Source organism: Erpetoichthys calabaricus, chromosome 5, assembly GCF_900747795.2.
Source record: "Erpetoichthys calabaricus chromosome 5, fErpCal1.3, whole genome shotgun sequence".
Lineage (NCBI taxonomy): Eukaryota > Metazoa > Chordata > Cladistia > Polypteriformes > Polypteridae > Erpetoichthys > Erpetoichthys calabaricus.
Window position 1 is genome coordinate 85,676,833 of NC_041398.2, and position 16,462 is coordinate 85,693,294.

At 36.0% G+C, this 16,462-nt stretch overlaps 1 protein-coding gene across 3 annotated transcripts in view; it reads right to left on the reverse strand.

Annotated features, from left to right (window-relative positions):
- Nucleotides 1-16,462, reverse strand: part of htra3a (HtrA serine peptidase 3a) — a 72,034-nt gene that overhangs the window by 13,118 nt on the left and 42,454 nt on the right. For 2 of the 3 annotated variants that reach the window (XM_051928667.1, XM_051928668.1), the window contains exons 7-8: nt 7,438-7,495; nt 1,288-1,383 (exon numbers count right to left, since the gene is read on the reverse strand). The exons of the other annotated variant lie outside the window; for it this stretch is intronic. In XM_051928667.1, the coding sequence (XP_051784627.1) occupies nt 1,288-1,383; nt 7,438-7,495 (154 nt within the window). The remainder of the gene's footprint in view (nt 1-1,287; nt 1,384-7,437; nt 7,496-16,462) is intronic. 3 annotated transcript variants of the gene reach the window in all.

Consider the following 16,462-nt stretch of genomic DNA (forward strand, 5'->3'; position numbering starts at 1 on the left):
TATGATAACAGTTACAAATTAATACAACATTTACAAATAATTATACAGTAAAACAAATTAAATCTCAATGATTGATATAAACAGCAATAACAATAAAAATTCCTGAGAAGCATTATTATTTAAATATGGCCAGTTGACTGTGGAAAAGAATAAAGCAAAACCAATCAGTATTCTTAGGGAAAAAACCTCTTGGGTGTTCTGGCACAGTTCTTATTAGGCAAAGCTATCATTCTTAAGATTTAGGCCAACTGGCTGCCCTGCCCGACTTAGGTATTCTACAATATCTTAAGTATGAAATCCACATCTGTAACTATACTATAATGAGAAACAAATACATGCACACTTAATCCCAAAGGTGTCCAATATCTATGATTCAATACATGCTCTTGGGTTAAGCTTTGGTCCCCCATAATCCTGAACTAAATTAGGCATTTTTTGGGAAAAAATGTTATATATTAATAGTGTACCTCTAAACAAGAGCTATAGCTGTGCCTGTTAAATGAATGATTTTTTTTTTCCTTTTTTGGGATTTATTTCTTTTTGTCAGCAGCAGCTTATTTTAATCTTGGGGCTGTTTCTAAATGACAGGGAGTATAACCCAATGACTTAAAGAGGCAATTCTGAAACCACTAGGCTGTAACTTGAAATTCCATCGTGATCACCCAAGCGTCCCAGAGACAGATACTTTGTCTGCATGCATTCATCTGTAAACTTTCCAAAATAATGATGACTTATTTTGATTTGGATGAGACAATTAACTAACAGACACCATGGTTATAGCTGATAGCACAGCATTCCACTCTATTCTTGGCCTGGCCACTGTCTGACACTGTGAGTCTGCTTGGTCTCCCAGTGTCCACGTGGATACTGCAATTGTTCATGTTAGGTTAACTGGCAATTTAAAATTGGCAAATTCTGAATGAGTGTGGGTAGGTGCACGAGTGTGCCCTGAAATGAGCTGACCTCTAATTTAAGTCTTTTCCCTGACATACCAGTTAAGATAGACCCTAGCTTCTCACAATGCAGTAATGAAAAAAGCAGGTTCACGAAAAAGGATGGATGGATGAGATTTTTATTCTTGCTGTGGAGTTCAAGCACAGCTGCTAGAGGCCCACTGCACCATTCATGCATAAACGCTGTATGACAAGCTAGCATCAATGCATATTTTTCAAGGTGTGTGGTGTTAAAGCTGAACAAGTCTCTGCACTTATTTGGAATCTAATAAAGAATATCCAGAGAGAAATCAATATTAATTAATGTAAATATTTGATCATTCTCAACACATACTTTTGAGCTGGAGAGTTTGGAACAACTTCATGCACGTAGATCCCACTGCTAACATCTGGAAAATCAGCATTCTGTTGCTTTAGTTCTTCCAGTAGACTAAAAAAACAGATATGATATTTGAGGAAGATATCATAGATAACACAAGGCTTTCAACAGAGTAAAAACAAGCGTTAACTTTAACTTTTCTGCAGTGGCCATCATTCTGAATGCTGGCATGTCTGTGCAATAGTATGAGCCAGTGGTCAATTTATCCCTGAGAAGTGTGCATTTGAAATCCTCCTTGCATGATGTTTCCATTCTGGTTTCCTTGTGTTTTAATTGCTAACTGATTTTTCTCCTTTCTTCATTCACTTCTTTCAATGCTCCACTTTGTTATTTTCAAATCCTCTGGTTAGGCAAACGTCTCTGCCAATTACATAAGCTGTTGAATTTACACTGGTGAATTGTAGAGAACTATTTTAGTCTACTAATATTTATCTAACATGTTAAGGTGTGTAAAATAAGTAATAATACAATTACAAATAGATTAGTAGAACAGTTGCGACATGACATAAATGGTTTACATGGGGAGAGTGAAAGAGAGTGGCAGATTGTTTAGAAAAGGATCGGAATGTGGTAATGTACCCTACCCAGCAAGCTAAGCTGCTATTCACAGGGCAGGTTTTAATCCACTTAGAAGAAAAGCAAGGGAAGAGCACAGAAGAGAGGTGATTCAATGCCAATGAATGTGTATCCTTAGAAACTGCCTAAATGTGTTGAAAGCCAACAGATGGTTTATTTCATTGTTATGTGGGCTGTAGAGTATCCTTCCACACAAGGATCTCCTTATTTATGGCACATACTACATGTTCCTGTCTATTTTTATTTGACTGCCAGAGAGCAAATATCTCAGGCCTTTTAGATATGTTTAGTGGCATACAGCAAGTCTTTAGTTGCCATTAAGCTAACGTAGCTGAAGCTCAGGAAAGCAAGCTGGACTAGACACACAGGAAGGCAGCACTACATAGCTACCATCATTTTGGAGTTTCCAGAAATGACCCTATGAGCATATAAAATGTTATATAAAAGAGCAGGATTGGTGTAAGAAGTAATAGTTCCATGGATGAAAGAGGAGCATCCAAGAAAACGGAGAGACAATGGAAAAACAAGGGCATAATGAAAATGGAGATGCAGACAAACCGCCCCATGCTAGTTACACATCCAGACATGACATAAAACGTTATTTATGTGTTTTTTTCTCCTCATGGGTTAAGTATGCCTGTGTTTAAAGAAAAAAAAAATTTGTTTGGAAATCTTGTGGTCGAGTATGGTTTTGTTAAATTTGTTTAATATGCAAAAACAGTGGTCATATAGCTAACAAACAAAGTGTCTCTTTATAAGAGTACCACATGCCTAGGCAATCCTGAAAATACAGGCCCTGAGTCAGTTTAAAGTATGGAAGCAGATTATTGATGGCAAGGCAGAAAGAAGTACAGCAAAGGTGAAACACCTAGTGGGTATTTGAAAATACCCTAAGAGCAGCCAAAAATATATTAGTTGGTCTGGAAAAACTGTTGAAAATAGGAATGATGGTTGGTGACTAAAGTGGGTTGGTGAAAAATAATTTTGATAAAATATCTTTAGTACTAGGGTGTTTGTACCATGTTAGCCATTATGGATGTTATCAGAAGTCAAGCAAAATGACAACTTTTATTGGTTAACTAAAAAGATTACAATATGCAAGCTTTCGAGGCAACTCGGGCCCCTTCTTCAGGCAAGATGTAAAATATCTTGCAATTGCAAAGAACTAAGATGTTTATTGGAAGAAAATAATACTTGGGAAATCGTCCGAATAGAATAGAAGGCTCTTGGATAAACACTATATTAAGGCATTTATTGTATCATTTGGAGGAGGATTAAATGTCACACCAGTGCTTAAAGACCTCATAGCACAAACACATGTCAATCCAAGTGCCTGTAAATAGGACATAGCTTAACTAGCACTCCCTTTGATAAAATGACCTCAGTTTGTATGGCAAGTTTCCTTCTGTAAAACATCCAATGTTATAAATTCTATGTAATAAAAAGTATATTAAATAACTAAGCAACTTTCGATAATTTAACATATTGTAGACTCCCAGTGACTAACATTCCATTAAACTACATCAGTTTCTATATTGCATCCAGGAATTTCCAGGATTTAAGAACAGTTAATAACTGATAAAAAATGTTTTTAGTTTAGCAGTTAAAAAGCTTATTAATTAAGCTTAAATACAGACTCTGCACATCTAGCATCATTTGTGCTAATAATAACAAGTAAATGCTTAATAATAATAATAATAATAATAATAATAATAATAATAATAATAATTTTATACAGAGTCTTTTACATTCCAAAGCACTTAAGTTTTATCAGGGTCACTTTGTAAGCTACCCGTGGTTTTTATCAAATACGTTTTTGAACACTTTATTGGCAAGAGTAAGACAGAAACTGGGCTAACTTTGTAAGTTTGGGTACTAAGACAAGGCTTCCATGCTAAAGGAGTCTCACCATGCTTAGATGCTTTGTATTCTGTATACATGTTCAGTTGATTCACTATTTAATTTGTGTTTCTGTTCAAATTTATCACTAAACCAAATGGTTCTTATTATGAATATGCTACCTCCATAATGTATTGGACTGACACTGTTTTCACTATGGAGGATGGATTTTTAACGTACATGGACTAGAAGTATTGAGATTTTTTTTTTAAAAGGCATATCTATCTATCTATCTATCTATCTATCTATCTATCTATCTATCTATCTATCTATCTATCTATCTATCTATCTATCTATCTATCTATCTATCTATCAACATGCTTTTTGTAAGTTGATTAAATAAGAGAATACTACAGTTTAGAATGTGTGAATAATTAAAGGCGAACGTGAAAAAGACTAACATAATTAATGTCTCAAAAGAATTGATTCTTATCTTAATATAATATAGGAAAGTCAGAGGTTGAAACAAGCTTCAAATACTTAGGTGCAATGTCCACAGAAGGTCAATTGTGTCACTGAAATACTAAATGCAGAATTCAAAATCCATGCTAAAATAATGCTAAATCAAAAATTAATTGCTGACAGGGGATGAGAATGTCAAGAGTAACTGTGCAGTGCTTAGCTCTACAGGTGCTGGTCATAAAATTAGAATATCATAACAAAGTTGATTTATTTCAGTAATTCCATTCAAAAAGTGAAACTTGTATATGAGATTCATTCATTACACACAGACTGATGTATTTCAAATGTTTATTTCTTTTAATGTTGATGATTATAACTGACAACTAATGAAAGTCCCAAATTCAGTATCTCGGAAAATTAGAATATCAATTAAGACCAATGCAAAAAAAGGATTTTTAGAAATGTTGGCCAACTGAAAGGTATGAACATGAAAAGTATGAGCATGTACAGCACTCAATATTTAGTTGGGGCTCCTTTGGCCTGGATTACTGCAGCAATGTGGCGTGGCATGGAGTCGATCAGTCTGTGGCACTGGTCAGGTGTTATGAGAGCCCATGTTGCTCTGATAGTGGCCTTCAGCTCTTCTGAATTGTTGGGTCTGGCATATTGCACCTTCCTCTTCACAATACCCCATAGATTTTCTATGGGGTTAAGGTCAGGCGAGTTTGCTGGCCAATCAAGAACAGGGATACCATGGTCCTTAAACCAGGTACTGGTAGCTTTGGCACTGTGTGCAGGTGCCAGGTCCTGTTGGAAAATGAAATCTGCATCTCCATAAAGTTCGTCAGCAGCAGGAAGCATGAAGTGCTCTAAAACTTCCTGGTAGACGGCTGCGTTGACCTTGGACCTCAGAAAACACAATGGACCAACACCAGCAGATGACATGGCACCCCAAACCATCACTGACTGTGGAAACTTTACACTGGACCTCACGCAACGTGGATTCTGTGCCTCTCCTCTCTTCCTCTAGACTCTGGGACCTTGATTTCCAAATGAAATGCAAAATATACTTTCATCAGAGAACATAACTTTGGACCACTCAGCAGCAGTCCAAAGGCGAGACGCTTCTGACGCTGTCTCTTGTTCAAGAGTGGCTTGACACAAGGAATGCGACAGCTGAAACCCATGTCTTGCATACGTCTGTGCGTGGTGGTTCTTGAAGCACTGACTCCAGCTGCAGTCCACTCTTTGTGAATCTCCCCCACATTATTGAATGGGTTTTGTTTCACAATCCTCTCCAGGGTGCGGTTATCCCTATTGCTTGTACACTTTTTTCTACCACATCTTGTCCTTCCCTTCGCCTCTCTATTAATGTGCTTGGACACAGAGCTCTGTGAACAGCCAGCCTCTTTAGCAATGACCTTTTGTGTCTTGCCCTCCTTGTGCAAGGTGTCAATGGTCGTCTTTTGGACAACTGTCAAGTCAGCAGTCTTCCCCATGACTGTGTAGCCTACAGAACTCGACTGAGAGACCATTTAAAGGCTTTTGCAGGTGTTTTGAGTTAATTAGCTGATTAGAGTGTGGCACCAGGTGTCTTCAATATTGAACCTTTTCACAATATTCTAATTTTCCGAGATACTGAATTTGGGACTTTCATTAGTTGTCAGTTATAATCATCAACATTAAAAGAAATAAACATTTGAAATACATCAGTCTGTGTGTAATGAATGAATCTAATATACAAGTTTCACTTTTTGAATGGAATTACTGAAATAAATCAACTTTGTCATGATATTCTAATTTTATGACCAGCACCTGTATATACAGGGTGGTCCAGATCTAATTATGCAATTATTGCATTGCATTAAACGTTGCATAGTTAGATCTGGGCCACCCTATATAATACAAATATGGACAATGTGTAAAGAAGAAGTTAAGTTTAGAAAGTTAAAATGGAAAGATCAAGTAAGAAAGCTAAACATCTCCTAATCAGAAACAAGAACTAACATATACTGTACATTCATGTATATGTGTGCATAATCTTTGCAGCTATTACATCTTACAATTACAACCATCAATGGTTAATTTATCTGTAAAAAGAGAATAATATGAGTAAAGAAAGAAAAAATTCACTAATAACTGTAAATTCAACAGCTTTACATGATGGGATACTTCTTTCTTAAAGTATTCCATCAAATATGAGTTGACTGTCATTGAGTGCAATAGAATATTTATATGATTGAAGCAATATTATTCTTTTGAATTAGGTGCCACTACTCATTATAAATATACATGTGAATCTAACAACATGTTTCAAAAGGAAAAGGCTACTCAGGAGAGCTTGATTCATACATTTCTGTAGCTTTTTTAAAAATATCCAATAAAATATTATATGGTATACTTTTCTGCACCTGGTTTTATATAAAGCTATTTACTGAGTAAAAAGGCATCTTTAAACATAATATACAATTTACTCCAAATCATCTTCCATTTACTAGATGGTGCCATACTCTCTTCTGACTAAGAATGAAAATATTTTCAGTTTTTAGAATATTTAATCAAATACAGTTAATTTAATGTGAAATTCTCTAAACACGTCTATTGGCCTATATAGTGGATGTGGTACAGTACTGTATATATACTGTGTTCTACCCTTTTAACACAACCATAGTTTGATTTGGAAGAACAAACCATGCTGTACAGATCTGGTAAAAGTCAATTAAACAACACTAAATTATTTTTGACTATATCTCCATTTCCTTAAAATTAGTGCCAATTTCCACAGAAGCCATCTTTGGAACGCTACTGTTGAGAATTCAAATACTGGCCTACTATAGAACTCCAAACAAGTTAGTCTGAGCTGAACAGAATGGGAAACCCATTTCTAAGATAAACAAGGATATCTTGGGGAGGGATCTTGCTTTGAGGCTATCCAACTGCAAAATAGAATAGATTCAGTTTTTGATTTGGAATGTTTTGACACACATGTACAACTCACTAGGGGCTTCAAAATCCAACTGTAACATAATAGTAGGAATCAACAAACCAGGCTTGTTTTTATAGTATGTATAAAGTAAATGTCAGTGATCAAGGACAGGAATTTATAAATCTTGACAGAGTAAATACTGTACAGGGATAATTAAATCTAATAAACGTTTACATACTGATGAGAAACCACTTAAGTCTTAAAGAGAATAATAATATTTTGCAAAAGAGATGGCTACTTACACAGGGGTCATAGTAATCATTCGTATGCCGATGAAACGTTTCTTCACAGCTTTAACGTCTGCAAATGTACATATATATACAGTAATATGTTTATTGTTGTTACAATATGTGTAGATACTTCAACCTAAATCCCTAAATGTCTAAAAATAAGCAACAAATGTTTCATGCAGTTAGTGTGGATTAAGCTTCTTGCACATAAACTCAGTTATTTTTTTACTGTAAAAACTTTAAACAGTTAAACTTATTTCTAAATCACAATAATACTCCTAATCTAATTATTGCCGTAATGTTATTAAACTTATTGCCAAAATACTAAAAAGCACACAGCAGAGCATTAATAAGCAATAATTAGGAAGCAAACAATGCATATGATCTTTTCAGCTCTTTTAGCTTACCAACAAATGTAATGAAGTGCTGCCACATAGCTAAAATTGATGATTAAATACATAAAAATAGTACCATTTATATGTACCCTGGGATTAATATTGATGATTCAGAAATCATTTCCAGCTTCAGACTCACATATACTGTAGATGACACACTAACTTGTGTTTTCTTAATACTCAATTTCCATTCACATATTTCATAAAATTACCATTTCAATACTCAAAACTTGACATCCATTTATTACAAGTTAAAGATCATCTGAGATTATAATGACTCATGATATCTATTTTTAGGTTTTCTGAAAATGCAAAATGCTTATTAAAGGAAGCATTTACTGCAATATTAAGGTGTGCATTGAAAAGAGACAATGGAGTTGTCAGCAGGAATGGTGAGTGTGTTGCTATATTTCTTTATAAGTTTTTATTTTTAGCACAAAGATTAGAATATCAACAAAAGTGATCAATTACACACCAAATGAAGTTTGGATTTCTGGAAAGATTTTTATAACAACAAGAAAGGGACAAAGGGTTAATATCAAAAGGACCAAGATCCTGAAAGGAGATACCATGGACTTGTTTTTCTGATTGACTGGAGTTACACGTATGCTTCATGAATTTACTGGCACAGCAGAAAACTATGTCAGCCTTTTGTCATGTTGATCTTTTGGGCACGGGCTTAAAAATGTAATTAAAATCAGCAAAGAACAACAACATTCAAACTAAAGTACAGGGTCACAAGCGAGTCAACAGACAACAGCCACTAGTGAGTCATGGGGCTCAAATCCCAATCTGTCCCAGGAGAGTTTGCGGAATTGGCTTTGTGCTGCTCACCAGATGTGAAGTTAGTGAGTGATCTAAGGGTAATGTGATCACATAAAAGAGAAATATCACAATAACTATTCTCTAAACATCCACATCTGACTAAAATAATTATATTAAGAATTAGCTTTGTTGATTAATGCTCAGAAAAAAATGAATATTAATAGTTTTTAAAAACTACTGTGCTTTTCTTTTGCATGGCGGAATCCATCCCACAAATGTAACTAGTTCATAATGTCAGCACAAAATGTGATTTACTATATATTTATGCAGATTTGAGGAATATTTTCTTGTTGAGAGAACTATATTTTTGTAATCTGCAGGTTCAGCAGTGTCAATCTGCATTTCAGAACGTTTCCTCATGGAGCACCACACATTTGATCATCCACTTAAACATGTGATTTCTTAAGCACATAATGGCCAATTTAATTATTTACACCAGAAGGAAGAGAGATGAGAATTGTAGAGTGATTTGATGATAATAACCGTATTCTTTATTCAATGGAAGAAATTCCACCATCAAGTCAACTTTACAAGCTGGTAATTTGCATAATTGCAGAAACCCAGGATCAAAATACGTGACAGTGTGTACATCTCTAACAAATGAACATTTTAATGTTTTATAAAATATCAATGGCTGGTGAATTAAAGCAGAAATATTATAAAATACCTTGGTTTATTGGAAAATGTTATTGTTATTACAGTAACAGTATGTAGAAGAAGCCTTTTGCAAACTAAATTACTTACTAAAAATCAAACAGTGAGTTGCAGGATGAACTCGCAGTGTCATAGGTTAAAGTTTAATACCTGTGCTGACGCTTTAACGTGTAGTGCACACAAAATGCCCCAAGGCAAGTAATATATTGAGAAATAATTTTCTTGATATTGATTAGTTTCTGTAACTAATTTCATGTTCAAACATTTACTCATTATAAAAGAATTACAAGCTGAGCCTTGTAAAATATAACAGAAAACTGTGTACTGAACACACAGAGAAATAAAAAGAACTACAAGAGCAAGAAGTTGAATTCAAAAGTTCTTTCATTATTTACTTCCATTTCAATCATTTCAAGCATAGTGACATATTGATTTCAACTTTAACAGACCTAGATATAATCTTTATATATAATATGCTACCGTGGCTGTTCGTTTGTCTGTCCAGGATTTTACATCACCTGTAGCTCGCAAACCATTTCACCTAATGACATGAAATTTGGTACACATATACTACGTGACCTCTACTGTCCGTTTTCAGGGTGATGATTGACCTCCGAGGTCAAAGGTCAACACAGTAAGGTCAAGGGTCAAGGTCAAGGTCAAAAATCAAATGGCCTGTAGCCTGAAATTTAGTAGACATACTGTATACTACGCTGAAACTCTGCACTACAGTTTTATATAAAGTTTAGGATTTATTACTCTTATTTTTATTTTATTTTATTGTAGAATCAACTCTCGGCAGCAGGCAGCAGGGTGGCTATGCGGCGGATGTGTACAGGTGGTGAGTATGGTCAAGTCAACTGTATTCACTGCACATTATTATGTAGTACGCTGTTACTGGTAATATATGAATAATAAAATATAAATAATAAAAAAACAAACAACCCCCTGTTCAGTAAAAATGCACGATATCTTGCAAAATAAGTATTTTGAAGTATGTTTAGGAACAGCACAGGTAGGGAAAGAAAAATGAATAAATGCTATTTGCCTTGTGCTTATGAACTCATGCACAGAGGAGAGGTTGCAGTGCCCCCCAACTTGCCAGTGGAGTGCTGTAAATATGGAAGAGCTAATCACATAAATTTCAAAAGCAGTAATGCATGTTGTACCTAATTCTCATCACTTCAACAAAGAGAGGTTATCAGTTGTGCACTGTAGGAGGTGCTCAGAAGTCATCCCTTAACTGACCTAATGAATACAACTGGCCACATTAACAGAAACTGTTATGAGTCTTCCACTATTAACATTTTTTTATAGATGTAATAAATTTTCCTTGAAATGCATATTATATATATATATATATATATATATATATATTCATTCAGTGGATTTTGATCTCAAGAAATATTTCTAGCTGTGTAAAGTATTTTTTATTTCATTTTTATTTTCACAGTACTGTGACACTTTGTTTTGTTTATTAGTGTTGCCATTGTATGTGTCCCATTGTCAGAACACCATTGCCATTTGTCTGGAGTGTGGTTTTGAACACTGTCTGATGTTACAGATGCAATGCTTTAAATACTGGCATGACAGTTAGTTTAGCATCTGTTATTAAAGATCAAATGAAAGAGCTTTGTGGGTGTTTCTTATTGAATTCTGGTTATTGAAAATTTTAGCATTCCACTTCAAATGTATCTTTCAGCTGTTGTTTTGGCTTTGCCGAAAGATTTTGTGTCTTTAATTACCAGCCCATTTGGGCTATCTATTCCTTCTCTTCTTATCCTTTGAGCACAACAGAAACAAGGTCTAAAAAATCAAGCACCTTTAATTTCAGAGCCTACATAAAGTCTAGTAGCTCCTGTCTACCCATTGAGGTGACTGGTCCACTAGCTTTTGTACAATTGTATTGTGCCTGCTGACCTTCAGTACCACAACACTCTTCACTTCTCTGGGCTCAGCTTACAATAAAAAAGGGATATATTGCAATTATACAACTACATTAGGCAGATTTCACTGTAAATAAACAGTTTAAGGCAGAAATATCCATTTTATAATTCATTTGACATAAATGTCTTGAATGTTGATTTAAAATGTAATTTATGCTTAGTGATCACTTTATTAAGTGCATGTGCTTATTAAAGCAAATTTAAACAGTTAAGAACAAGACTGAGACTCCATATATAAACCATGAAGACAAGATCAAGAGGTTTAAATATTGTTCAACCAAACATCAGGAAAGGCAAGGCACTTGATTTAAGCATTTTTGAACATTATGTGATTGTTACTAGCAGACATGATGGTTTTAGCTACACAAATGAAGTTGTCTTTCTTTCATGCACATTGTCATTTTACAAATATGGGGAAAAATCAACTTATATTGTAGTCCCTGTGAGAATACACATTGTTAATGAGAAAAGAATATATTAACAGACTCATCCAAACTAACAGAGCAGCCAAAAATACTCAAGTAACTTTTTTTTTACAACAATGGTTTGCAGAAGGGCATCTGTTCTGCTACAGTAACAAGAAGACCATGACAAGAGAGAGTAGGGAGGTCTGGAATGGCTGAGGTCTAAAGCCAAAAATTAAAGTCAAGAAAAATGTCCTAACTCCCTAATCTGATTTTTAGAAAACTGAATGCATTGCAAAATCTTGTGCAAAATCCTGAAGCTTAAATGCCAGGAAAAGCATGCTACCATCTTAATTACAGTTCGCACTGTGACATCACATGTTACACTTCTGGTTGTAATGAGGTAGGAAAATGGACTGCCATTGTTAACAACAATATGGCCACAACCATTAAAAATGATTTTGATAAATGTTTATGCACCCAATGTCAATGATAAGGAATTCATGCAAAATCTATTTGCATCCATTCCCAATGTGAACACTCATAAACTTATAATGGATGGGGACTTTAATTGTGTTTTAAATCCACTCTTAGATAGGACTCCTGCCACAGTTGGGACGACATCTAACACTGCAAAGACAATTACACAGTTTGTAACCAACCACAACTTATCAGACCCCTGGAGGTTTCTAAACCCAAACTCAAGAACATATTTGTTCTACTCACCAGTGCATCATAGCTACTCAAGAATTGATTATTTCTTTATAGATAATAATTTCTTGCCTGCAATTAAATCTTGTAAATACGACACAATTGTTATCTCCGATCATGCACCTCTAGTTTTGGAGCTAAAATCATTATGCCCCCCACACTCACCTCACAGATGGCGCCTTAACCCACTTCTATTAACAAACGAGAACTGTACAGAATTTACTGTATATCCAAACAAATTGGCTTCTTCCTAGAGACAAACACACCCTCAGAAACTCTAAAGGCCTTCTTAAGAGGACAGATTTCTTCATATCTTTCCCACAGAAATAAATTAGAAACCAAGAAAGTGTCAGAGCTAAGAAGTTAAATTACTAGAATAGATAAAGAACAAGCCAGGCGTCCAAGTGAGGCTCTTCATAGGAAATGGCAGGCTCTGCATACAGAACTCAACATCTTGACAACTAAAGAAACTGAACAACTTATTTATAAATCAAGACATCATTACTACGAACACGGACAGAAAGCTAATAAGCTTATAGCTCAACAAATCCACAAGCAAGAAGTTCGCAATGCAATCCCAGTAATCACCAACACTAATGGAGATGAAATCATTGACCATAAAAATATAATGCACACATTTAGAGACTACTATAAATCCTTATATTCTACTGAGTTTAAAGAAGACAACACACAATCTAATGCATTTCTGGATACATTACAGATACCACAAATAGAAACTTTTAGTGCTGAGGAACTGGATAAACCTCTGACCCTATCAGAATTACTAGATGTTATAAAGTCACTTCAAGGCGGGAAATCAGCAGGCCCTGATGGCTACCCTATAGAATTTTATAAGAAATTCTCCACTCAGCTAGCTCCCCTCTTATTGGCAACATTTACAGAAGCTAGAGACAATCAAATTCTACCTCAAAGGTTTCATCAAGCATTAATCACCGTTTTTCCTAAACCAAAATAATTGCCAGAAACCTTAGAAGGTGCAGGGCATTTCAGCAGCATCTTGGGGCTTAAATTGACACATACTTGGGGGTTAATGCATCCCTGGACGCCAAATACTTTTTTGCTGCACTTTAAGTAGACATCACAATTCACAAAGAAAAAGTTAAATTTTAACAGAACACATTTTTTTTCATGCAAAGAGCATCACAATTACTGCAACACTGATTATTTTACACACTGCTAATGAACTGTAAAAACTATTTAAAAAACTACTGGAACAATATGTACAAGGTGCAACTGATGCCATGGATGAAATTAAGTAAATTACCGAGCCAACTGCGCTTGAACTGGCAGCACGCAAGCACACAGAGGTAAACACTGATGCTGGCAGGCTAGTCTAGTGCAGCGGCTCAATCCCAGAGATAGTAAAGCTGCAGGGTGTCACGCTTGGGTTACAGAATTGCACAGAAACACAGGAGACTGTAGAGAGGAACTTAATTCAAACACTTCAATCAAACATGTCTCTTTCAGAAGTAAAACAAGCTCAGTATGCAGTTACTTCTCAATTAAAGAATAGACAAACATCATAGGGGAGCACAACGGGAGCGGGACCCCCAACAACAGCAGAGAATGTCTGGGGAAGGAGAGAGAAACAAAGCAATCAGCCAAAAAGGACAGGTGCTGTTTGTGCTTTTAAGTATGCGTAGCATTGCGCCGTGCGTGAAGCATATCATGCGACAGAGAAGCCACAAGTAAGCCCAGCAAGTAAGGGAGCAATGTGAAAGTAGTCTATCAGCGTTTTTTAAAAGGGTTTTTTTGAGGAGCGTCCGTTTCTTCTAGGGGTGCGTTCAGCCCCTTGCTCACAAGGGGCTGGCAGTGGTCATGAGCTGGCAGCTCAACAAATGTATGGCCCTGACTGATCAGCTCCTGCGTGCTCACAAATGGCACTGGGAAATGACTATAGCCAGTTGTGGCGGTTTAAGGGTTAAGAGGAAAACACAAGAAAACTCAGCTGGGGATGCATCACAGCCAAATCAGCAGCAAGGAGAAATGAATAACGCTGTAGCAGTCTGGTGCCGCTAAGATTCACACTGTCGAGAAGACGGTGATTTATTTATTTTTATGGTGGAGATTCCAGGGACGCACCCAGCCTTGGCCCGACCCGCATGCACTCACAAACAAAGACAAAAACAAAGCAAACCAGTAATCAAACGGCAAATAAAGAATGTAATGAAAACAAATGAAATAAATGAAAACAACGATACCACCCCTGTTCCCCTTTCAGCGATTACACATTAAATACAACAAAGCACCAACAAAACACACACAGTAAATCATGAAAAACGTTCATGAAAAACGGCAACAGATGAAATGTAATGATGAAAATAGATAGTCCAGAGATCCGCATGTTGAATGGGAATGTAAAAATAGTCCTACCGCTAGTTCCTGAAATGGTGAAGACGGGTTCAGGAGTGCTTCTTTCTTTGCAGGATGGCCATGAATCCACTTACAGTCCTCGTGTACACAGGCAGACGGCAGACAATGCAGACGGCAAACACAAAACAATCCAGGACAAAACGAATAAGTACAGGTAACCCAACAGAAGGCAGGCAGAGAGACAGGAACACAAATTACAAAAACATTTTTTTTTTGCTTTTGGTCACCGGCCCCCTTTTTAAAAGCCACGCTGACATCCTTTGACCCCAACAGCCCCAGCACCCTCAGCAAAAGACCAATCAGAGCTACTACAGGGACTGCTGGGAGTGGCAGTTTCAAATTCTATTGGCTACTTTCACCATCCCAAGCGCGTTTCCTCTGCAGTTGCTTCCTGTTCTCTCTACAGTACAGTATTGCCATGAAAAAAGCCATAAAAATTGCAGAGGATATTTGCGGTTTCCGCTAACAATTATTAGATAGGTTCTAACGAAAAATCCGCGAATGACTGAGGCTGCGAACTCTGAACCGCAACTTCGCAGGGGTCTACTGTAAAAGCATTAATCTATGAATTCATTCTGCCTTGTGTCAACTCATATAGGTTGAGGGTTGTAATGTAATCTTGGTTTACTGTCTGTTATGCCTCTTAATGCCAAATAAGCATTATTTGAATGCCACAGAGTAACTAAACACTTTCCTGACCATATGCATCTCTTTATGGTCACAGTCTATGCTTTTTCAAATAGATACTTCCTGCAGGAAAATGCTCCATACAATGTACGTATTGTCTCAAGCTTACTCCTTAAACATGACAGTGACTTCATTTTACCTCAACAGCCAGACCAGTCCACACATCTCAATCCAATTGAGCAAGTCTTGGCATGAGATGCAACATTACATTCACAGAATTGATTTTTTTTAGTCAAAAGTGGGGGTGATGCTATTGAGTCAGCATAAAAAAATCCCTATGCAACATTTCTGGTTTATTAAAAAAAAAATTAAAATATTTTCAAACTTTATATACTGTATTACTCATGAAATGATTCCTGGAATATTTTAGTCATTAAATAGCTGCCTTAATTTGATTTAATTTAAAATGCATGTTGTTAGCTATTTAGGCTGTTTGAAAAGTTATCTTGACAGTTGTCTTATTTAGCAGTTTGTAGTAACTGAAGCTTACTCACTTTTAAATATCTGGTTTGAACACTGGAATTTAATAGAGTAAAACATATGTGTCATAAAACTTAGTAATGCCCAAGGAAGTAATTAGAGTTTACAGTAATTTAAGGTTATTATGTCAAATTAAGTTGTCTACTTGGTGCCAAGTGTGTACCATTTGAATTAACTAATAAACTGATATTTCACCAATGTATACTCTTTAATTTAGACAAAAATTAAATCAGTTCAATTTGATTAGTACACTCTGTTTGGCGTTGTATTCATTAGTCCATCCATGAGGACTGATTGAGATAATTTATGTTAGGTAGAATGCCTAGAGGGGGCTGAGCAGTCTTGTGGCCTGGAACCCCTCCAGATAAATAGGAGATGAGAAGGAAGTGGTTTTGATATGGTTCTTAGGAGATGGGCAAAGTGATGATCCACAAAACATACCAGGATTAATATCCATATAGTGTAGGTGTACAGTGATCCCTTGCTATATCGCGCTTCGCCTTTCGTGGCTTCACTCTATCGCGGATTTTATATGTAAGCA